Below are 23929 nucleotides of genomic sequence, written 5' to 3'. Positions count from 1 at the left end.
GGGAGAGGAGTAGAGAGAGGGAGAAAAGGAGAAACCCAAGCAGGCTCTCCACTGCCCCAATGCAGGGCTCGAACTCATTAACTGTGAGATCATGACCCGAACTAAGATTGGACAGTTAACCAGCTGAGCCACCCAGGTGCCCCTAGATAGTTTTCTCTTTTATCCTAATGTTTTTCCTACCTTTATTATCAAGGCCAAATGGAAGCAAAAGTAATACAGATTGAATACAGAAGAGAGATTGGGAGCTATACTGGACCTATCAGTGAACAAGGGGGGAAAAAAGAGTAAGATTTTTTTCTAAAACACCGACTTCTATTTAATTGATATTTAATAATATAGACTCTTTGGTGTTTATATTTTACTTAATTTCATTTTATTCATTCACAAATCATACTTTGATGGGGCATCTGGATGGCTCAGTCGGTTGAGAATCCAGCTCTTGATTTCGGCTTAGGTCATGATCTCAGGGTCTTGGAATCAAGCCCAGTGAATACATTTTCTCTCTCTGTCTCTCTAAAAAAATAAAATAAAATAATAAAATAAAAATTATAGAAAGAACAAATCTTACATTTATAATATATAGGAAATCGCTGAGCAGAACCATGACACATAGGCAGTAAACTGTTTATCAAATCTAAATAAAGTTTTCTAATCAGTGATTCTCAAGTGAGGGTAAAGGTTTCCTTTTCTAGGGAAAAAAAGGTATCCGAATGTCTGAGAAAAAGTGTTTTCTCAAATACTACCATCTGCCAGAGATTCTTCTGTGCCTCTCTCCTATGGAATAGTGTTTGAGCATATTGACTCTTTCTCTAACACCTGAGTCCCAATGAAACAGAAGAAAAATAGTGAACAACTGAAAAAGTATTTTATAAATCAGAGTTGTAAAGCTAGTTTTAAAGTTCATTTTTCTGCTACAGATTAAAGAAAGTAGGGCATGGAATATAACCTTGAACTATATTGAAAAAAAACTTAGGGAATCCATTGGATTTCATTTAAGTAGAACTCTAGAGAGCTAGAGATCATAAAGATTTTTCTCTTTTTCCTGAAGTGTATAAATGGACATAAAATATCCCACTAGTTTCAGGTGTATATCATAGTGATTCAGTATTTTTGTACATTACGAAATGATTCCCACAATAACTCTAGTTACCATCTGTCACTGCAATTACTGCATTATTACTGACTATTACTCCCTATGCTGTGCATTAGGTGAGGGGGATTAAGAGGTACAGATTTTTAGTTATAAATAAGTCATGGAGATATAATGCAGATCATAAAGATGTTTAGGGAAGGAGAATGAAATAGAATAGCCACTCCAAAAAAGATTTCTCCAGGTGGGTACATTGTCAACATCACTGTTGACCTTGGGCTAAATTTCTTATATAAATCAAGGATATAACAAGAGATACATATATTCCTTTACCTACTTTTTCTTTCCTAGTAGCAGCATTTCAATAATTAATTTGTAATGTTACTAAAGAATGAAGAAATCTGGCCATCAGCCTATAAGAAAACAATGTCTCATATTGGGTTGTCATACACAGAAAGTGTTAAAAAGATAAAAAGACCCTTCTATGTGCACTTTCCTAATCAGTCTTAAAGGCTGTTCTCAGGGTTTCATCCAGACTTTTGACCTCTCAGTCCCAAGGTCAATTTATTTCCTGTGGCTCATTTTTGCCTAATAGTTGTTTCTCTAATATAAATAATAGATGGATAGAAGTATAATATCTAAACCAAAAGAATCTAGAGTGGTCCTATTTTCTGTGCTATTAGAGGCCTTGGTTAAAGGATGACAGTCAAGTTGAATGCAGCCTGAGAGAAGTGACCAAGGGTAAAGAATCCAAATGAACCAACACATAACAGGAAAGAATTTAAAGGTAGAAAAAGGCACATATATTCACTCAGAAGACAGATTTAAAGTCTTGTGACCTTGTATGGGTCATCTTAACTCTCTGAACTTTGGTATCATTTGCAAAATGGAAATGTAATGCCTGTCCTCTCCTCACATGCTTATTGTGAAAATTAAAACACAGTATCGGAAAGCCCTGTGTGTGTAATGTACTTTGAAAATATTAGGAATGATAACTATGTAGCGTGATGGGTATGTTAATTAGCTTGATTATAGTTCACATTTCAAATGAGTACTTAAGTTGTTCACCTTAAATATATACAGCTAGTTGTCAGTTATACTTCAGTAAAACTAGGGGGAAATGTTGACTTCATGAATGCAGAGACCATATAGGCTTTAAGTATTCAATAAATTTTGTACAGGATAAGAGAAAAAATATTAGTGAATTAGTATTGCTTTGGGGAAATACAAAGTTAGAGGAAATACAACATTTTTTACATACTTTAGGGTTATCATGTGAAAGAGGACTTAGAGTTACCCTGAACGGCCCAAAAGAAGAACTAAGATTCATGAACAGAAGCTGCAGGGAGAAAGATCCCAGCTTAGTGAAAAAGAAAATTCTCTAATTTTCAGTATTTTTCAAGCATAGGATGGTTTATTCTAACAGGTGGAACGTTCCCTAAGCCTGGAAGTGTTTAAGTGTATTCTTGGCTGAACACATGGAAAGGATATAAAGCATACTATGGATCACATCTTTTAAAAAGCAACTAGATCACATTTAAGATCCTTTCCATCTCTATGATTTCATGATTATGAGTACTCAGCCTTTTTCTCAGTTTCTCCGAATGTGTGTCCTTTACTACCTATATTGTCAAGATTTTATACTCCACAAATTTACTCCTCTTTGGAGTCTTCTGGATCAATTTCTTAACACCACTTCTCTATATTAATTCATATTGTTTTTTCTTTCGGAAAGATTTCACTCTCTGTCCTATTTAGCTATTCATGACCATCCCCTGTGATCATCAGCCTGTCTCACCTGTATGAACCCAGCATCCTGTTCCCTTCTCAGTATACAGGTGACATCTTTATGCAATACATCAAAAAATCATATTGTCCATATTACAGTTGCCTCTTGAGCAACATGGATTTGAACCGCATAGATCCTCTTATATGCATATTCTTAACAGCATAGTACTATAATTGTATTTTCCTTATGATTTTCTTACATTTTTCTTTCTCTAGCTTTATTGTAAAAATGTAGTATATAATACACAATATATGTATGAATAAACCATTTATGTTACCGGTAAGGTTTCCAGTCAGCAGTAGGCTATTAGTAATTAAGGTTTTGGTGAGTCAAAAGTTACATGCAGATTTTCAACTGCACAGGGAGTCATCACCCCTAACCCCTGTGTGATTGAAGGGTCAGCTGTATTACATTATTTTGCAATTTTTATAGAATTTTTTTCCTCTTAAATTCTGTAGTGAAAATATTTAACTAAATTACTGTAGTAAACATGATTGCAAGAAAAATCTTTAACTTGTTTTTGAGTAAATACTTTAGAAGCACCTCCTGAAGAAGAAACAAAGTATAAATTAGAAATTGTATTTCTTCATAACAAGACGATGACATTTTTAGACTACTTTAAAAAAAAAATTTTTTTAATGATTTTTTGATGTATTGCATAAAATTCTTTTTGAGAGAGAGAGACACACAGAGTATAAGCGGGGGAGGGTCAGACAGAGAAGGAGATAGAATCCAAAGCAGGCTTCAGGCTCTGAGCTATCAGCACAGAGCCCAACGTGGGGCTCAAACTCAGAAACTGTGAGATAATAACCTGAGCTGAAGTCACCCGTTTAACCAACTGAGCCACCCAGGTGCCCCTAGACTACTTTAAATTAATATTTTTTTGGAAGTAATACTGTTTCTATTAATCATTTAGGTTGGTCTCTTATACCATTATTTTTTGGCTTATATTTTCTGTCTTGCAGTTTTTATGTTAGCATGAATTCATAATCTCTGTCTTCATAAGATCTTAGTAAATGGCTTAAAGTCTTTGTATCTTCTATAAATTTTATATTCGTATTATGTTGTTTATGTAAAAACACATATACCAACTTACTGCTTTTAGTATGTCCACAAAACCAATTTGTTTAAAACACTGTATGGCTTCAAAGTAACACTTGCTTTTTGCTCTCTTTTGTAAACTTATTTGTATCCCAGCTTATTTTATTTTCCCTTTTAAAAGCCTTGCAGTGAGAGAATTTCTTTGTCTGGATGATCCACCAGGTCCATTTGATAGCCTAGAAGAAAGCAGGGTAAGTGGTGTATTATATATCACATGGAAAGAGGAACAAATAATACAGTACACTATCTACATTGTTTCTTGAATTGAATAGCAAATAGCAAAATATTATAATTTCAAACCCTTATAGTTTTACACAGAAAGCTTTTAATGTTTGAATCAAAGGTTTCTTTCCTTGAAATACATTAACTAGTTCAGTGAAAAAATGAAAATTCATACATGTCATGCCATCAATGAAGCTCTAAAATTAAATTTTGGATTTTTTTCTCCTTATTTTTACTATTTCAAAAAAAAAAAAAAAATCATCCGGAAATTTATTTTACTACATTTAAAAGTACTACTTGTATGCTGAGTTTTCTTCTAACTGAATATCAAAAGTAAAGAACGTACAACTAAAATCAATTAAAATTTACCTTCAGGAGTAGAAGTTATTGTCTTGTTATCAATTCAACTCAAGCTTGATGCTACTCAGATTACTTTAATTGACGTGTTAGAGTGGCCTATTTTCTTGAAGCAATTGGCCAGATTCACAAAATAGATTTGGTAATAATAGATTAGGTAGGAATTTATGCAAGTTTTTTTTTTCCTAACTGTTCAATGGCATTTAAATAGAACAGATTTAATTGGTAGATTTGTAATGTTTTCAGTTAAACTGAGCCTGTTCTTTGTGTTACAGTGAATGCCATAGCTTTCTGGAAACAGCATTATTGAAGTAAAAGTTTCATCCATAAAATTAGCTATTTGCTATTCCATTGTAAATGTACAATTTAACAATTTTTAGTAAATTTATAGAAATATGCCACCATCACCATAATCCAATTTTAGAAAGTCTCATCTTTTTGAAAAAAATTCCCGACAAGCCATTTTGCAATCCGTCCATACTCCCAACTCCCAACAACTATCGACCTGCTTTCAGTTTCTACAAATTTACCTGTTCTGGATATTTTAATTAAATAGAGTCATAGTGTGTGTGTGTGTGTGTGTGTGTGTGTGTGTGTGTGTGTGTGTGAGAGAGAGAGAGAGAGAGAGAGAGAGAGAGAGATCAGTATTCAATGTACATAATCTTTTACAAATAGAGTATGCATAACATATAGTAGAATCCTTATATCTATTTTCTTTCACTTAGCATCATGTTTTTGAGGGTCAACTGTGATGTAGCCTCTATGAATATTTCATTATAATTTATTGCTGAACGGTTTTCCATTGTATGCACATACCACATTTGTTTATCCAGTCACCATTTGAATAGTTTCCAGTTTTGTACTATTTTGATAATGCTTCTGTGAACGATATCATAGAGGCTTTGTGTGGACATTTGTTTCCATTTCTCTTGGGTTGATCCCTAGAGGTGAAAGGTTTGCTTATATGGCAAATTATGTTTAACTTTTTAAAGAAACTCACAATCTGTTTTCTAAAGTAGCTGTATATGAGAATATACATATACCACTAGTATATGAAGATTCCAGTTTATCCATGTCCTCATAACATTTGGTTTATCTGTCTTTTGGAATGTAGCCATTCTTATGGGTATGGAGTGTGGTATTTCACTATAGTTTTAATTCACACTTCCATAATGACTTTTTATGTTGGTCACTTTTTTAAATATATTGATCACTTCTTCATGTGTTTTTTAGCCATTCATATGTTTTCTTTGATAAATTGTCTATTCAAGTCTTTTTCCTCTTTTTTTTTAAGTTTGGCTGTTTGTCTTATTGAGTTATAAGTGTTCTTTATTTTGGACATAAGTCCTTTATCAGACATCTGATTTACATATATTTTCTCCTGATCTGTATGTGTCTTTTCATCATTTTAATACTGCCTTTTAAAGTACTAATGTTTTCCATTTTAATGAAGTTTATCACTTTATTTGTATTTTTTAATTTTTTTAAATTTTTTAATGCTTACTTAGTTTTGAGAGAGAAGAGAGATAGGCAGAGCATAAACAGGGGAGGGGCAAATAGAGAGGGAGACAGAATCCGAAGCAGGCTCCAGGCTCTGAGCTGTCAGCACAGAGTCTGACATGGGGCTTGAACTCCAAACCACGAGATCATGACCTGAGCTGAAGTCAGACACTCAACTGACTGAACACCCTGGCGCCTCCGTTTTATCACTTTTGAAAAATGTCTTATGATTTTAGTGTTGTGTCATTAAGAACTCTTTACCCAGCAATACCTGGCTGGCTCAGTCAGTAGAGCATCTGACTCTTGATGTCAGGGTTGTGGTTCAAGCCTTTCGTTGGGTGTGGAGCCTACTTAAAAAACAAAACAAAATAAAAAATTCTGTACCTTATACAGGGTCACAAAGGTTTTCTCCTTTTTTTCTAGGAGTTTTATAGTTTTAGTTCTTACGTTTAGGCCTGTAATCCATCTTGAACTGATACACTTTTTTTAAGGTATGAGGTAAGGGTCTTAAGTTCCTATAGATATTTAATTGTATTTGTACCTTTATTGAGTTGGCACTTTTATCAGAAGTCAAGTAAACATAAAAGAATGGGTTTGTTTCTGGGATCTTAATTCTCTTCCATTGGTCTAGTTACCTATCCATATGCCAGTACCTCACAGTCTTGTTTATTACAACCGTGGCTACTGTTTGCGTAGTATATGTTTTTCCATCTTTTTGCTTTCAATTTGTGTTTTTCAACCTATGGTTCTCTCTCTTGTATATAGCATCTGCCATTTTACAATTTATATTCTGTCTGTCTCATCTGTTTTTGTCCTCTTTCTCCTTTCTTTTTATTTTTTAGTGATTTCTGAACTATGCATTACAGTATGCACCTTAACACAGTCTACTTCAGAGTAATACTTAATTCCAGTAAATTATAAACTCGGCTTCCATATATCTTTCCCCTCTCCTTGGTATTGCTATGATTACATATTTTTAAGGTAGACTCTAGGCCCAATTTGGAACTCAAACTCTTGACCATGAGCCAGCCAGACACTCCTTATTACTACATATTTTAAATCTATGTTATAACCCCAGTAATACAGTGTAATAATTATTTCTTTATACAGTCTTTTCTCTTACAAAGAAATTAAGATATGAGAAAAATATATGTTATAAACTCTTACATTTATTCATTTATTTACTATTTCCAGCGCTCTTCATTCCTTCCTGTGGATTGATGTTATCAACCTGGTATCACATTCTTTCAGCTTCGGGGTCTTCCTTTATTTGTAAGGCAGGTCTAACAGCAACAAATTCTCAGTCTTTGTTTATCTGGAAATGTTCATTTTTGAAGGATAGTTCTATTGACAGGTTTTTTCTTTCAGTACTTTGTGTTATTCCTCTGTCTTCTGGCCTCCATTGTTTCTGATGAAAAAGTCAACCTTTAATTACATTGTTCCCATGAACATAAGCTATTCTGCCCTTGCTGCTTTCAAGATTTTTTCTTTGATTTTTTTTATTAACATTTATTTATGTTGAGAGACTGTGTTTGTGTGAGAGGGGGAGGGGCAAAAAGAGAGGGGGAGGAAGAGAGAGAATCTCAAATGGGTTCCATGCTGTCAGCTCAGAGCCCAATGTAGGGCTCGATCCCATGAACCATGAGTTCATGACCTGAGCCAAAATCAAGAGTCAAATGCTTAACTGACTGAGCCACCCAGGTGCCCCTTCTTTGACTTTGAGCAGTTTGATTATGATGTATCAAGGTGTTTATCATAATTTGACTTTATTTAGCTTCTTGGATTTGGCAGATTAACACCAAATACATAAGATTTATGAAATTGTTGGGGTGCTTGGGTGGCTCAGTCGGTTAAGCGGCCGACTTCAGCTCAGGTCATGATCTCACTGTTCATGGGTTAGAGACCTGCGTCAGGCTCTGTGCTGACAGCTAGCTCAGAGCCTGGAGCCTGTTTCAGATTCTCACTGACCCTCCCCTGCTCATGCTGTCTCTCTCTCTCAGAAATAAATAAAACATTAAAATTAATTAATTAATTAAAAAATATTCATTAAATAGTTGGCCATTATTTCTTCAAATAATTTTTCAGTCTTTTTCTTTTGTCTTTCTCCTGGGATTCCCATTACACATATGTTTGTATACCGCACATTGTACTACACGTTTCTGAATGCTGGTTTGTTTTTGTTTTGTTTGTTTTCCCCCAATCATTTTTCCTCAGCTCTTGAGATTAAATGATTTCTATTGGTGTATCTTCAAGTTCACGGACTCATTTTTGTATCATTTCCAATCTGCTGTTGAACCCCTCTTGCTAATTTTTCACTTCAGCTATTGTGCTTTTCAACTCCAGAGTTTCTATTTGCTTTTACTATTATTATTCTATTTCTTTATTAATTCTGTACTGTGTTAATTACTGTGGCTTTATAATCTTTGTATCTGGCAAGACAAGGTTTCCCTTCCTTGTTCTTCTTCAAAATTGACTTATTTTCCCATATGAAATTTAGAATCAACTTGTGAGTTTCATGAAAGATCCTACTAGCATTTTGTTTGGAATTATAATACATTTACTGGTTAATTTTGAAGATCAGAGTCATTACAGAATTGAATCTGTCAATAGATTTTTGCTTTATAGGTCTTTTTTAAGTCTTTAATAAAGGTGAATTTTTTTTTTCCTGAAACATCTAGGGAAAGCTATAGAATTTATTCTTTATGGATTTTCTTATCATAATTTGTATTTTATTATATCCTAACTTATTACTGTTGTATTATTATTTTCTGTATATTCTATGTTACGTCTATGGTGAAATCTCTTATAAGTTTGTAGATCTTTTTAGATTTCTATATACATATTATATCCCCTGAAGTATTAACAGCTGTTTTTTCTTTTTTAATCCTTAATACCTTTCATTTCACTTGATATTTTTTGTGCTAATTAGGATCTTTGGAGTTAAGTAGTAGCATTTATGGTGAGCATCCTATTCCTTTCTTCCTAACTTTAAAGGATGATTCTATGTTTCACCACTGATTAGATATGGTGTTTCCTACAAGCTGTTGGTAATTGTGGGTTGTATTTGTTTATGTCTTTGTTTTTACACTAAGGAAGTTCTTTTCCTAGTTTGTTGAAAGGTTGTGATATGTGTATGTTATTAATGCTTTTGCTTACATTTATCAAGATGATGGCTTTTCTTAATCTGTTAGTGTAGTAAATTACATTATCAGATCCTCAAATGCTAAAACATTATTCATCTGTGGGATTAACTCATTAATTCAGCATTTTTTAATTGCTGGATTTGGATTGTAATGATTTTATTTAGAATTTTTGCAATATAATTTTCCTCCCTGTTATTGTTGGATCTGACATCAGGATTATACAGGGCTTATATAAGTTGAGGAATAGTCTCTTTTTCTTTTCTCCAAAATTATTTGAATAAGATTAGTGTTGTTTGGGGGTGCCTGGTTGGCTTAGTTGGTTAAGTGTCCGACTTTTGCTCAGGTCATGATCTCATAGTTCGGGGTTCGAGCCCCACGTCGGGCTCTGTGCTGACTGCCAGCTCAGAGGCTGGAGCCTGTTTCAGTCTGTGACTCCCTCTCTCTCTGACCCTCCCCTGCTCACGCTGTCTCTCTGTCTCCTAGAAATAAATAAAACATTTAAAAAGAAAAAAAGAAAAAGATTAGTGTTGTTTGTTCCTGAGTATTTACTAGAACTCACCTGTAAAACAACCTGAGTCTGCAATTTTCTTTAGTTTGTTCTATAGTTTTATGCATAGATTTTCGACAACTGATTATGTTTCTTTAATGAGTAGAGTTTATTTGGCTGTTCTTTTTTTTTTTTTTAATAATTGTTTAAATTTATTTTTTGAGTTAGAGGGACCGAGAATGAGCAGGGGAGGGGCAGAGAAAGAGGGAGACACAAAATCCAAAGCAGGCTCCAGACTCTGAGCTGTCAGCACAGAGCCTGACGCGGGGCTCAAACCCACGAACCCGTGAGATCATGACCTGAGCTGAAGTCAGACGCTTAACTGACAGAGCCACCCAGGTGCCCCTTTGGCTGTTTCTTTAGGGATCAAGTTTGATGTATTTTTTAGAAGATTGCCAATTTGTACAGATTTTAAAGTACACTGATGTAAGGCTGTTTTCTCATAATTTTTAAAATCTCTTAACGTATCTTTAATTACCAAAAGTAGTATACTTAATTCCCTCATTATGATTTATTGTTAAATTTTTCTTTAGAATTCTGTAGTTGAAATATCCCTAGTGAATCATTCCTTTTATTATTAGATAGTGACTGATTTTGTGCCTAATGTTTTCCACTTGAAATGCATTGCTCTGATATTCATACAACTATACCTTTTGTGGGGAAGAAAGAGTAAATTGCCTATTGCCTTGTAAGTATTTTTCTATATGTTAAAGTGTGTTTTTTGTCAGCATCATAGAGGTAGATTTTTGGGTTTGATGCAAACAGAAAAATCTGGTTTTTTACTGATGAATTTATTATAACGTCCAGTAATTACCAATATATTTGTATTTATTTCAGCCATTTTGTTTTGTGTTTATTTACCCAGCTTCTTCTTTCCTTCCTTTGATGTATTTAATGAGTTTTCTTTCTTCCCTTTTTTCCTCTACTCTTGGCTTCTAAGTTCTGTATTCACTCTCTTTTATTTAATGGTCATATGCTGTTCTCATCACATAACTTAGAACCAAGTTGTTTCCAAGCCCCCAGAGCGAGCGAGTGCTTCCTAAGATTTACCTACACGCCTGCCACTCTCTCCTCACCATTCCAAGTTCTTTCACCTCACTCTTTCCACTAGGCTCAGTTAACTGCTCCTTGAAATGTGTTATTTAATAGTTCTTTTAGCAAATGTGTATTGGTGAAGTTTAGGTATTTAATGTCTGAAATTTTTTAAATCTTGCTCTCATTCTTGAAGTATGATATAAGTGGATCTAGGATTCTACCTTGATAGTCATTTTTCTCAGTGTTTCCAGGTCTTTTCCACAGTCTCTGCTGTAGACCACTGCTGTGAGACATCTATCCTCGGTTCATTGTTGTCCCTTTAGAGTGAACTGTTTTTCTTTCCTGATATTTTAGAGCTCCTCTCTAAAGATCTAAATGATCTAAATGATTTTGGCATTTGCAATTTTACTATCTTGTGTGTGGGTGGTTTCTGTTTTTGGCTTCCTTGGGATGCATTATTCTTCCCAAATCTGAAAATGCTAGTATTTAATCTGTTCTGAAAATTTTCTGCTATTTTCCAACTGAGTGTTGCTTCTCCTCATTCTCTTTGTTCTCTTTTTTAGGTACTCTATTTATAAATACATGTGTTAGTTTCTTTTTTTTCCTTTTCCATCCGTCTTAACCTTTCCTTCATGTTCTCTGTCTCCATCTCTCTTTATTCATCAATTTATAAATTCTGCAATTTTCTTAGTTCTCCCTCCCAATTTACTATATTGTCTTCAGACAGGATTATACTACTGTTTGAAACTTCCATTAAGATTTTAATAATATTGACTATATTTCTCATGTCATGACATCTGTTTGTTTCGTCTCCGTTATACCTGATGTTTTTTAATAGTGGCTTTTAAAATGTATTTTCAAGTCATTATACTTGTTCATATTTTATAGTATAGTAATAGTATAGTCTGAAGTTTATCAAATTCTAATTCTTCTGTTTTTTTGGGTCTGTTCACACTCTCTTTTATGTTGGATGATTTTGTTTTGTGTGTTTTATAATTTTAGATTATAAATTTACTTTGATTAGAAGTTTGTCTACAGAAAACCTGAACAGCCAAAGTTAAGGGTATATTCTTCCATGGAAATTGTTCACTTCTGCTGAGATACCTTGAGTATCGCTTATCCTGGACCATTTTTATGCTGATTTTTAAGCTTGGCTGTTTCTGACTGATGATGATAGTTACAAATTCAACGCAAAATCCACGTGAGGCATTAGCCCATGGTTGTAGATTCTTACAGGGAGACTTTAGCTCTTCCACCTAAAGGCCAAGATGAGACAAATAGTCTTCCTTGATATAGTCATATTTTGATTAGTGTATTTTTATTAATGGCTTAGCTTTATAAAGTCCTTGTTTTATTCCTGAGTGTCTCATTTTTTGTCACTAACCCGTAAAATGTGCCTGACTCCTCATCTCTTGTCCCATCTTGGTGTTTAAGGTTCAAAATTACCAAAAAACAACCTCTCTTCACCCCTCCTCCACTACCCAAAGCTATAGTGTTGATACATGTGCTGGTGGCACTTGTTTTCATTTCTCTTCATTTTTGTTCCCCGAGACTTACCCCTGTTTCTTGCCCTCATAGCTATTTTAAAAGTTGAGTTTTTAGCAAGGTATTTTATACTCACAGGCCTTAGTTTGTCTAGTCACCCCAATGCTGTTATCAATGTAAGTTACATATGGTCATTTATCTTGTTTTTGTCTGTTTTCTAGGTTCTATTTGCATTATAGTTGAAAACTGTTGAGTTTTTTCATAATGTGAATATACCCAGGGTTTTAAATCCAGAAATGTTTATAAGGTCCATCTTGTGTCATTAGGTGAACAAGCAAGCCACAGAATGATATGTATTATGTACTCCCATTTATGTAAAGACAAATATTTGAGAAACTGAAAGTAATTCAGTTGGGTAGAACATGGGGTATGAGGAGGACCAAAGGACAGGAAATAGAGCGAAAAGGGAAAGAGAGTGAAAGCTATGAAGTTGAGGTAAAAGGCATATGTCACATCATAAGGTACTTCATTTGCCAACTTAAGATATTTGACCTTATTACTTAGGCAGTACTGAATCAGAGGTAGCATGATCAGATCTGTTTCTAGGAAAGCCAGCTTAGGGGTGCCCGCATGGTTCAGTCAATTAAGTGTCAGACTTCATTCAGCTCAGGTCATGATTTCACACTTTATGAGTTTGAGACCCACATCAGGCTCTGTGCTGACAGCTTGGAGCGTGGAGATGCTTCGGATTCTGTGTCTCCCTCTTTCTCTGACCCTCCCCCACTCACGCTCTGTCTCTATCTTTCAAAAAATAACGTTAAAAAAATTTTTTAAAGCAACAGAAAAAAGCCAGCTTAAATTGGAAGAGTGCCTAAGCGAACATAGGTAAGCCAATTAGTTTACCTGTGGTGTAGTTTGCCTAAGCGAACATAGGTAAGCCAATTAGTTTACCTGTGGTGTAGTTTGGTTAATAATTAAAGACTGAAGAAATGAGAACAAATGACAAAAACACAAACAGTATTGATGAGGCAGTAGGGAATGAGAGGAAGGAAAAAACTGAATTATCCTTGGGTCATCAAGTAGATAGGGAAATGGAGTGATGCCTGCCTGGTAGCTTGGATGATGAGGAGGTAGAATAGATCCTTTGAATGCTATTTGACTTGCCGTTGATACATCTAATTGAAGGGGATGAGTAGGTATATGAATGATGTCTACACACTCAGGCAAGGTGTGGGCTAGAGATTAACAACAACAATGACAAACCACATTAAAAAGTAGAAATGAGAACCGAAGTGTTAAACAGTAAGTGCAACTGCCTAGGGATGGCACATAGAGCAAAATAATATGTAACCAAGGGCAAAACTTTAATGAATGCCCACATGGAAAGAACGAATAGAAAGCTAAGAAGTAACTGTGAAAGTTAAGAGTCCAGCCAGGAAGTTTTATGGAAGCCAGTTAAAGAGGATTCCGTTAATTATTTTTTAAATTAAGTCAGTGATGAGTGCCATGCAGTGTAGTCAATAAAAACAATACTTTGGATTTGACCGTTAAAGGGTCATTGTTAGCCTTTGCCTGGGCATGGTTAGTAGAGAAAAAGAGAGCAAGACTCCTCATTTAGTGATTTTAGAAGTAAATTGGGGGCTAAATTTGATGATAAATACTTTTTTTGTGGAAAATTTTTTCTCTTTTGAAAGGAAGATTGAGTTAGTAGCTAGAGAGACTCATGATCAAGTGGGAGGTGGAGTTAATTTTTTTTATATGCAGAAATTTTTAGGGTTTACTTCATCAACTTCAGTCAGTTTTATCAAATAAATTCAGAGTCCAGAGGAAGGAGAAAAGTTGAAATTTTAAGAGAAAGCATGTGATAGACTACACTTCCAGAGGAGGTAGGGTAGATAAAATAACTTGAAGAGTTACATGTTCTTGAGGACAAGAACAGGATGCAAATGTCGTTGGGAATCTGGGAGTCGCTGATTTTTTTTTCCTGGTATAGGAATCAGGATCATCTCCTGGGTTTGGAATCAGTGATAGTAATATGTTGTAAGAGGACTTGGCAGGAGTGAAAGCTTAAAATAGTCACAGAGAGGGGCGCCTGGATGGCTCAGTCGGTTGAGTGTCCGACTTCAGCTCAGGTCATGATCTTGCATCTTATGAGTTCAAGCCCCACATCAGGCTCTGTGCTCACAGCTCAGAGAATGGAGCCTGCTTCGGATTATGTGTTTTCCTCTCTCTGTGCCCCTACCCGGTTCATACTCTATCTCTCAATGAATGAATATCTTATCAGTGAATAAATGATAAAAAAAATTTTTTTAATAATTAAAAAAATAGTCACAGAAAAAACAGGCAATGATAGAAAACTAGGAACAATTAGAAGCATTGATCAGCATTACTGAAAGCCTCATCAAAATAAGTGACCCACAGTTTTTCATGAGATCATTTTTTGTGATAGTATGATTTTTGTTTGTTTATTTTGTTCATCTTTATTTCAGCAGGGCTTAGCATCTGGGTATGAAGGATCGAATGTCAGTTTTGAATGAATACAGAAAAAGGAGAATCAAGAGGAAAGCAATGTTGGAGGGGGGGACAACATTGTCTAGGTGCTACCAAGGAGATTGCTATAATAGCATAGCTGCTGAGTGAATACAAATCAATAGCCACAGTTTTTCAAAAAAACATATTCATCCAGGACCAGGCAAAACTAGATGAAGGAGAATAGAAACTTTCACAGTGGTTCCTGGTTATTTTTTCCCAGTCGTACACTAGAGGCGTATCACATACCCATTTCAGGCACCGTGGCCTACTACTTGACAATTCTCAAGAAAAGGGACTTGTAGTTATAAGTCCCTGAGGTAGATAAGGATTGAGTGTCAAGATAGCAAAGACCAAAAAAAATGAGGGAAGAGAACAAATTGTTTGCGCTGCACACATACTATTTTGATGATATTCTTTGACTCTTTAGTAATGGTCTTGAGGAAGATACTGTGTAAGTAATTAATTTTTTCTGGATTTTTTGTTTGTTTTCAAGGCTTTCTGTGAAACTTTAGAAGAGACAAACTACCGTTTTCAAAAAGAACTACTTGAAAAACAAAAAGAAGTGGAATCACTGAAGAAACTCCTCAGTGAGAAGCAACTTCATATAGATACTCTAGAGAACAGAATTAGGTATATTGTGATACCTGCATTTTTTTGCCTTACTGATTCAAGTCAATACTCTGGGCTAAAATGCCCTTTGTATTTTACTATGATTTAGAAAATTTTTGATTTCAAAAGTCTTAGACTCTTGGTATACTTCCTTGTAGCTTGGGAAAATTGCCTTTTGATAACTTATTTAGGAGGCTGAATATTTGAAGGATGGGAAACATTAGAAAAATAACTCCCTAGTTGTTCAACAAGATAAACATTATTTACTTTAACCTATTTTAATGGCATCTTTGTTTCTAGGCACTTATGCCAACTTCTCACATATGAAAGTTGTGGTTTGCATTCCTGTCAGCATATACTGAATTGATGTTAAAATCATTTTACATTAATCATAAGTACTAATTTCTCTGTTGACTCCCAGAGTCAGCACTTTATTAGCCATTTTAAAAATAGACTGGGGAAAGGGGCGCCTGGGTTGGCTCAGTGGGTTAAGAATAGACTGGGGTGCCTGGGTGGCTTAGTCGGTTAAACATCTGACTTCAGCTTAGGTCATAATCTTCATGGGATCAAGCACCACGTCAGGCTCTGTGCTCACAGCTCAGAGCCTGGAGCCTACTTCAGATTCTGTGTCTCTTTCTCTGCCCCTCCTGCTTATGCTCTGTCTGTCTCTCAAAAATAAATGTTAACAAATTAAAAAAAAAAAAAAAAGAATAACTGCAGACTGCTAAAGCTACATGTATTTGCAGAAACAAACCAGTTCATATATTATTTGTAGAAAATAACTTGTTGCTCTAATTTGCTTTTAGAACATTGTCTTTAGAACCTGAAGATTCTCTGCACATGTCAGGAACAGAAGGCAGACATGCCCCAAAGGTGGAGTCCTCTGCACTTGAGGTTGATAGAGATGTTGTACATGAAGAATCTAGGTAAATTATATTTGGTTTATCATAGCCTAAACATCTGAATAATTAAAGGGAAATAGTCACTAATACTCTATGGAGTATTTTTTATGAACTCAATGTTATTGTATCATAAATCTGCTAAGCAGAGAAAGACTTCTAGATATTCTAGGCCGTGCCTAAAAATGAGTCTATGGAATCCAGGCTGTAAATGTTATTACTTACTTTGAAGATATGTCTAAATTAAGTACTCAGTTAATTTATTAATTTTGTAGAGCTTGACAAATTACTTTAATCTCTCTCAGTCTTTCTCCATTCAAAAATTGGGATACTGTAATAGCAACCAGCCTGCCTCCCTACAGAAATGATGAAAAGATAGTATATTTGAAAGCACATAGATGGGGCGCCTGGGTGGCTTAGTCGATTAAGCGTCCGACTTTCGCTTAGGTCATGATCTCGCGTTTCGTGGGTTCAGGCCCTGCGTCAGGCTCTGTGCTGACTGCCAGCTCGGAGCCTGGAGCCTGTTTCGGATTCTGTGACTCCCTCTCTCTCTGCTGCTCATGCTGTCTTTCTCTCTCTCTCTCCTAGAAATAAAAAAAAAGAAAAAAAGAAAAAGCGCATAGAATATTTATTACTTATAAGCCAAAATGATTATTAGTACTTTAGTGGTAGTAATTAAGCTGTAATTATGAGAACAAATTTTATGTTAGTAAAGGTCACTATAAACTAGATTTTTATTGATAGGTGGTAGTTGAAACAGCTGAAAGATTTAAAAATATATCTCCAAAAGTGTTGTCTGGTAACAATAACTTAAAAATATTAAATTTCTGATCAAATATTTAAATATTCTTTTCCATAAAATATTTTCCATTAATATTTAAATATTCTTTGCATTAAGCAAAAAAGTTTTAAAGGTAATAATGAAGTGAAACAGCATGTATCTAATCTCTGTTGATGTGTTTTCTCTTTTTTTGCAGAGCTGATGATAAGCCCTGCTTAAGTTGTAGTGAACCTGAAAATTCTGTATCAGACATAGAAGTAGCAGAAGTGGCATACAATGCAGAAGACGACTGATACACAACGAGCGGTTACTTACGTTTATATGTTTCAGCAAATTTAGAATCGAATGATAGTTAAAAATAAAAAAGAAAAGACTGAAGCATTTATAGAAAACTAAGATTGCACGTGTATAAAGTTTACATAAAGAGTTTTTTTAAGTTATTGGGATAGGAAATGTATTCATTGCTGCTTTAAACTGTCTTTTATCCAACTTTTGTATTTAATAGACTAAAAAAAATCTAGTTAGAATTCTGTTATCAAAACTAAATCCTTAAATAATGTGCATAAATTATTTTGGCGTTTTGCCAATATATTGCTCCATACTTGTGCGTGCGTGTGTGTGTGTGTGTTATACTTGCCAATTATATCAGTTAAATGGACATTAAATGCATGTTGCTCTGATTGATATATACTTCTTTGTATCTCTGACATGATATATTTTCATTAGTGGTTTAAATCAGTGGTAAAGATGAATTAAGTTTTAAATGTTGACATATTTACCATCTATAAATAAAAATTGCCTGTTGCAATGTTATTGCTATTTAAAAAGAAGAAAACTTTCTAATACCAAAGGAAAACTATTTGAAAGAGCTATAGTAACATATAATAACAAAGCTAAAGTGATAAAACAGCCTTGATTTTAAAAAGTAACTCAGTATCAGAATATTATAAGTGTCCTAGTTTATTATAATATGTTGTACTGATTTTCCACATAATCATCATCTTAAATCACTACCTGTAGAATCAGTGAGTTTGCCTCTTTCAGAATACTACCTCTTTTTGCTAATCAACATATACTCTTTTGAAAATATTGATTCTAAGCAAATAGGGAGTTCTACAAAGAAACACAAAATAAAAAGCCATATATACTATAAAGTTCCTAACTATGTTGACTCCTGGGATTGCATTTTTATCTCTGTATATGTGAATATGTTGCTATATAATGTATTAAAGCTGATTTTCCTTTTAATATATTTAGCCAAGTGATGCACTTTATGATAATTAAACTCTTTTGTGCCAAGTTTAATTGGTGAATTTCTTTAGTAAGTAGAGTTAGGAAGAAATTATGTAGTGCCTTCACTATTTCACTTTTATATACCAGTCTGCTAGGGTCTGTGAGTCAGCTTTATGAAAAAGTGTTCATTTCGGATTTGCTTATAGTTGTTGAAAGTGCCTTGTTTTGTTTTTATAAGATGAAGTTAACTCATTTATTTTCTATTTCCACTGCTTTGCATATTGCTGTTAATAAGCACTGTGATCATTCTGAAATTCCAGTCGGTTTTTTGAACTGCATGTGCTTTCTAAAAGCTGACAGAAACTTACTGGGGAAAAAGAATAACCATCTCCAATTTTGTTTTCCTCAATATCTAAAAGTTTATCAGTGTCTTGATGTACATACCAAAATGTTTAAAATTCTACTTAAGTAGACTAAGAGATCAATTGGCAATGGTCAACTTTTGATCTAAAAAGGAGTCTGCTTCTTACCAAAGTACCAAAAATTTTAAAAAGCCTTTGTTAAAACGTACAGGTATGTTTTGTGTCAGAATATTTTCCACAAGGTATATTAGAAATGTGTTTACTATCTTGGGAGATAGAATATAATAAGCTATCTATTCATTTCAAAATATTCTAGGCCTATAAAGGCTTAAAAAGAACAATCATTTAAATTAATATTTTTAGTCTAATAAAACAAAATGATCTTTGCATTTTAGACATTTTAGTGCTATATACATGTCTGTTTTAAAGTGAACCATACGTTTTCAAAATCTGGCCTTTAAGAACATTGTATGTAAAGTTTGGATGAGTAAAGAAAAACCCTTGTTGATAGCCACTATTTATATTTAGAATTTACTTTTGTTTACTTTCGTGATGCATTTTATTCCCAGTATTCATTTAATAAATTATTTTTTCAGTACAGCAGTAGCTATGTTGTTTAGATGTTGAATACTATTTTCCCCTTCAATTTCAATGTTCTCTCTACCCCTTACAAATATTGTAAATTTAATTATACTTAACTGCTGCATCCCACAGATGTGGAATGAGTTTATGATTTTTTTTAAGTTTATACTTCATATTACTGATAATTTTAAGTCTTTGTGAATAGGTGCAGTGCACTTCAAATGTAACCAATACTAATAAAAAAATTGAACGTAATTCAAGCAGAAAACACTTGCGGGTAATCTTTTAAGCTTTTAAAAAGTTCATGTATAAGTAGTAAAACCATAAAACTTAGCATTTTAAAATGCATTTTGTCTATTCTGCAATTAAACATTTAAAGCACATTTATTTAGAAAATCATGTTCCTCATAAATAATATATATAGTCTACTTCAACCATCTGTGACATTAGAAGGGAGCAGTGGCCTTCAGTCTGCAAATAATTTATCTAGTTTTGAAGTGGGTTTCTTAACAGCAATAAAGGAGTTTGGGGATTATGTTAAAAACAAGTCTGTATGTAAAAAATTATGTAAAAAAAGTCTCTTTACTAGTCCCAACTAGTAAAGAGAGGAATCTAAATTTTATCCTCTGGGAGATTTTCAAAGAGCCACTTAGTTGATCCACATTTTAGTTCTTCCAAAAGATAATAGAATTCTCTGTACTGCATTGCACTTTGCTTCTGTGCTATTGGCTTCTACTAGCAAAACAATCATTAGGACTTGTATTTTCAACACAAGTGTTTTTAGGACTGATGTCTGCTATACTGTACAGTGTACCCTTTATGAGGACTCATGGGAGAAAATTCTCTTAGGTCTCAGTAGCTATAAAACCTGTGCTTTTCTTAAAGAATTGATTTGTTTTATCTTCAAGAATCTGTTACTATCTTTCTCTTTATTTATTTGTTTTTGGAACAGCCTTAAGCCAAATTGTAGTTCACCTGTAGCTACCATATAGAACCTTAGGAGTTGTGCTTTTGTATAGTAAGCATGACTTTATTTTTCTTCTTTCTCAACTCCAATTTTCCTCCTTGTTTAAGGTCTCCAATTAGAACGGATGGCAGTAATTAAAGCTTAATTATTCTCTTAAAAAGATTTCCTTAAGTAGGACCAATAAATATGGAATGCAAACTTAGACAACCTAGCCAGTGGTAATCTATGGGTATGTTCTTGGCTAAAGCATGATATTAATAAACTCAGATTATAGTTTTAACCATAACCTCAAATTAGAAGCCCCACTTGCCACTTTCTTGTTTATCATTAACAGAAAAGTTAGAATAGTGTCATTAGCTCCACACAAAACAATAATAAAGTCAACACAGCTAATATATACTCAAGAGCCAAAGGTAGTATTTTATTGTAATAGATACAGGTAAGATCTGGTATGGAGTTAGCCTGCATGGAATGTTTGCAACCTAGCTAATTGTAATCAAAGAGGTATTACATGCTGACTAAAGTGCTTTGCTAAGGTGTGAAATGAAAAGCATACCTTGGGGTGATTAAGCTTATATCTGGAAAATTGCTTAGAATTAGATCATATGCCAGTCCTGTCTTCCAGTTCCCTGTATAGCAAATACCATTTATTGGCTAACCTGAAATATTCTTTGCCCCCTTTAAAATAAGAATGAGATAAACTGAATACTTGTTTTCTCAGTTCCCCTTGCTGCTAGATTTGAACCTGTGACCTGATGGGCAGTGAGATGAATAGAAGCTGACTTCATTCAGCTTCTGGAAATCTCTTGCTTTTCCTGGCGGCTTCTGGGAATCTCTTGCTTTTCCTGTAAGAAGGTAAACATGTTGCTGATACAGCCTCTCCCCCTTCCTCTTGTTTCAATCTCAAGTAATGTCTGGAGGTGCTAGGAAAGCCATCTTGCAAATACGGTGTGGCAAGCATGACGGAAGAGTAAGGGAATCACAGCCTAGCCACTTGCTAAACCACTAAAAATTGTACCATGATAAAACCTATTTTTTTTAAATTTGGATTGTTGGTTTGCCCACAGAGGGTAAAAAGCTTTTCAAATAAAAAAGACTTTTCTTCCTGTGATGATATTGTACATTTCGTTAGTAAAGAAAAAGATAAAAGGAGAAAAAGTTTTTTCCTGAACGCTAAAAGGAGAGAAACATCTATTAGACATACCAAAGATCGCTTACTTCTGAGGCTCCTTTTGGCAAACCAAATATGAAAGAGAAAGCAATCTTGTTCTACACATATGAAGTGGTCTTCTTAGACCACTGGAACAAAATAACCGCAGACTGGATGGCTTAAACAGGAATTTGTTTTCCCCAAGGTGCCGCAGAGTGGGTGGTGTCTGGTGAGGACACTCTCTGGTATCTCTCATGAGGATGTCAGTCCTGTTGGTCAGGACCCCACCCCTATCTCAGTTAACCTTAATCACTTCCTTAGGGGCCCCATTTCCAATACAGCCACACTAGGGAGTTAGAGCTTCAACATATGAATTTGAGGGGGACACAGACATTCAGTCCATAACAGTAGAGGACAGATGTCACATCATTCTGTATTTACAAAGATATTTCACAGTTCAAAAGGATAAGCACATAGCCTATTCCTTCATTTGTCCATTGAACAAACATTGAGCACCTACTATGTGTTATCTCTGGTTTGTAAAAATTGTCGAGAGGCACATGATCCCTTCAAGAAGTTCAGACTGATACAGTTTTTTAATGCAGGCTGATCTGTACGTTGTACAGTATTGTGAGTGTGGTGGTAGTCATACTGTTTGTGATGAATTATGGGGATGAGAGGGCTGGAAAGGAGGGCAAATATTGGCCAGCGTAGAAGTATATATGCTTCTTAAAAGTAGACTAGAAGGACATGCCAAGCAGAAGAGTGAGTCCACTTCAGGCTGCACAAGTGGCAAGAATCATTATTATCCCTAATTTCTTTTCCCATCCAGCACATTAATTCTACCTCTATCGTCAAAGCCACTTACCTGATGTGATAGGTAGCAAAGGCACACACAAACCACACTACGTACCTTAAACATTTTATGTTAACTTAATGCACATATATTCATTGCCAGTGTTTAAATAGAGGTGCAAAGCCTTTCTTTGGTATGCTTTTTACTAAGGAGTGCTCTGGTTTTCCCTCTTGCTAGGCCATACCCCTAATGCGTTTTCTGATTCCTCGCTTTGGTTTCTGTAGAGTGAAGGCATGAGATGTATATGAAGGAATCTATGACAGAAAGCACATTTTTAACATGTTGTTTTCAACCCTGTGTTAATGTCTTGCCTATACGTTTACCAAGTCTTTCCAAATCATTTGATGTAGTTTTCCCTAGAAATGATCATTGTTCTCATATTTCATTGTTTCATATAATATGAATAACCTTATTTAAACTTAATTTTAAATACAGCGGTTATATACAGATTTGGAAGCAAACTGATGCTTGGTAGTCTAGTCACACAGTTCTCTTGGGAGCAAACAGGAGCATGGGAATGTCCTGAGATGGAACCAGCTAGCCACAAGCATTCCGGGTGTCCTGGGTGTCTGTGAGCACGTTTTATACAGAAGATGCAGAAAGTTGGCAGGTCAGCTATGAATTCTAGAGTTGGGGGTGGGAAGCAAGGGGATGCGTTACCTTCTTCTTTGAATCTATCCAATTCTCTTATCTCCACTGCCATGACCCTGGTCCAGATCACCAGGATCTCCCTGCTTCTACCTTCATTCCCTTCAATCCAGTCTCCCATCACAGCCTTGGTTTTCTTTTCGAGAAACATAAATCACTGCATGTTTTTTCTCTACTTAAAAATTTCCAAGGGTTTCCCATTATGTTTAACATTGTAACATTCAGACATCCTTATATGGCCTACAAACATTTCACTCTGCCAGTGATTCTCCCTGACACCAGCCCACACATCCCCCTTTCTGTTCCTTGTGTCTTCTGCCTCCTAACCTGGCTGTATCTCCTCTCTGGATTGCTACTGCAAGAATCCTGTGGGGCTCTTGTGTTAAATCTGGCCTACCTCCATAGGCATTCTGAAATAGTACTCAAAACAATCACCTCCATCTTAGATTTCTTATTTACTTTTCTATTGTCCGTTTTGCCTGCCTACCTCCTCCGTGCTTCCCCCAAAATGCAAGGTTTTGTCTTTTTTCCTCTCATCCTTGCTCTCCCCCACCACCACCAAGCTTAGGAGAAAATTTGGCACATAGTAGGTGCTCAAAAATATTTATTGAATGATTAAGATAAAGGCCTAAATTGGGAAATATTAGAGAAAATAGAGGTAATTGAAGGAAAATTAAGTCTCATAGATTGATAATCTCTGGGTAGATTGATGTGCTACTAACTGAGGAAGACACGACAGTGAGAATCTTTAGGGAGGCAAGGGGTAGGTTCAGTTTGGGATATGCTGGACTTGAAATACTATAGGCAGTCCCAAGTGGAGGTCTCCAGCAGACCGTTGGACACAGTCATCCAAAAATCAGGGGAGGGGTCTGCCTTACAGAACTCGTCAGGTTAATTAATTAGGATGTATCACCCCTCGTGTTCTTCATATCCCTTGCCCATTATACCGTGGTCTAAAACCTAGTAGGGACGGGGCGCCTGGATGGCTTAGTCGGTTAAGCAACCGACTTTCGCTTAGGTCATGATCTCGCAGTTCGTGGG

The 23929-nt window shown here is 35.1% G+C and overlaps 1 protein-coding gene across 1 annotated transcript in view; it reads left to right on the top strand.

Annotated features, from left to right (window-relative positions):
* The window catches only part of SNX16 (sorting nexin 16), a 42673-nt gene extending 25191 nt beyond the window's left edge, over positions 1-17482 (top strand). The window contains exons 5-8 of the mRNA XM_039223240.1: positions 4102-4171; positions 15295-15431; positions 16217-16336; positions 17287-17482. Coding sequence (XP_039079171.1) covers positions 4102-4171; positions 15295-15431; positions 16217-16336; positions 17287-17383 — 424 coding nt within the window. The 3' untranslated portion in view covers positions 17384-17482. The remainder of the gene's footprint in view (positions 1-4101; positions 4172-15294; positions 15432-16216; positions 16337-17286) is intronic.
* The last annotated feature ends 6447 nt before the right edge of the window (positions 17483-23929 follow it).

This window comes from Hyaena hyaena, unplaced genomic scaffold, assembly GCF_003009895.1.
Source record: "Hyaena hyaena isolate Hyena2069 unplaced genomic scaffold, ASM300989v1 scaffold_1308, whole genome shotgun sequence".
Classification (NCBI taxonomy): domain Eukaryota; kingdom Metazoa; phylum Chordata; class Mammalia; order Carnivora; family Hyaenidae; genus Hyaena; species Hyaena hyaena.
Note: the sequence above shows the minus strand (reverse complement) of the source record. Positions and strands in the feature narration are given on the sequence as shown.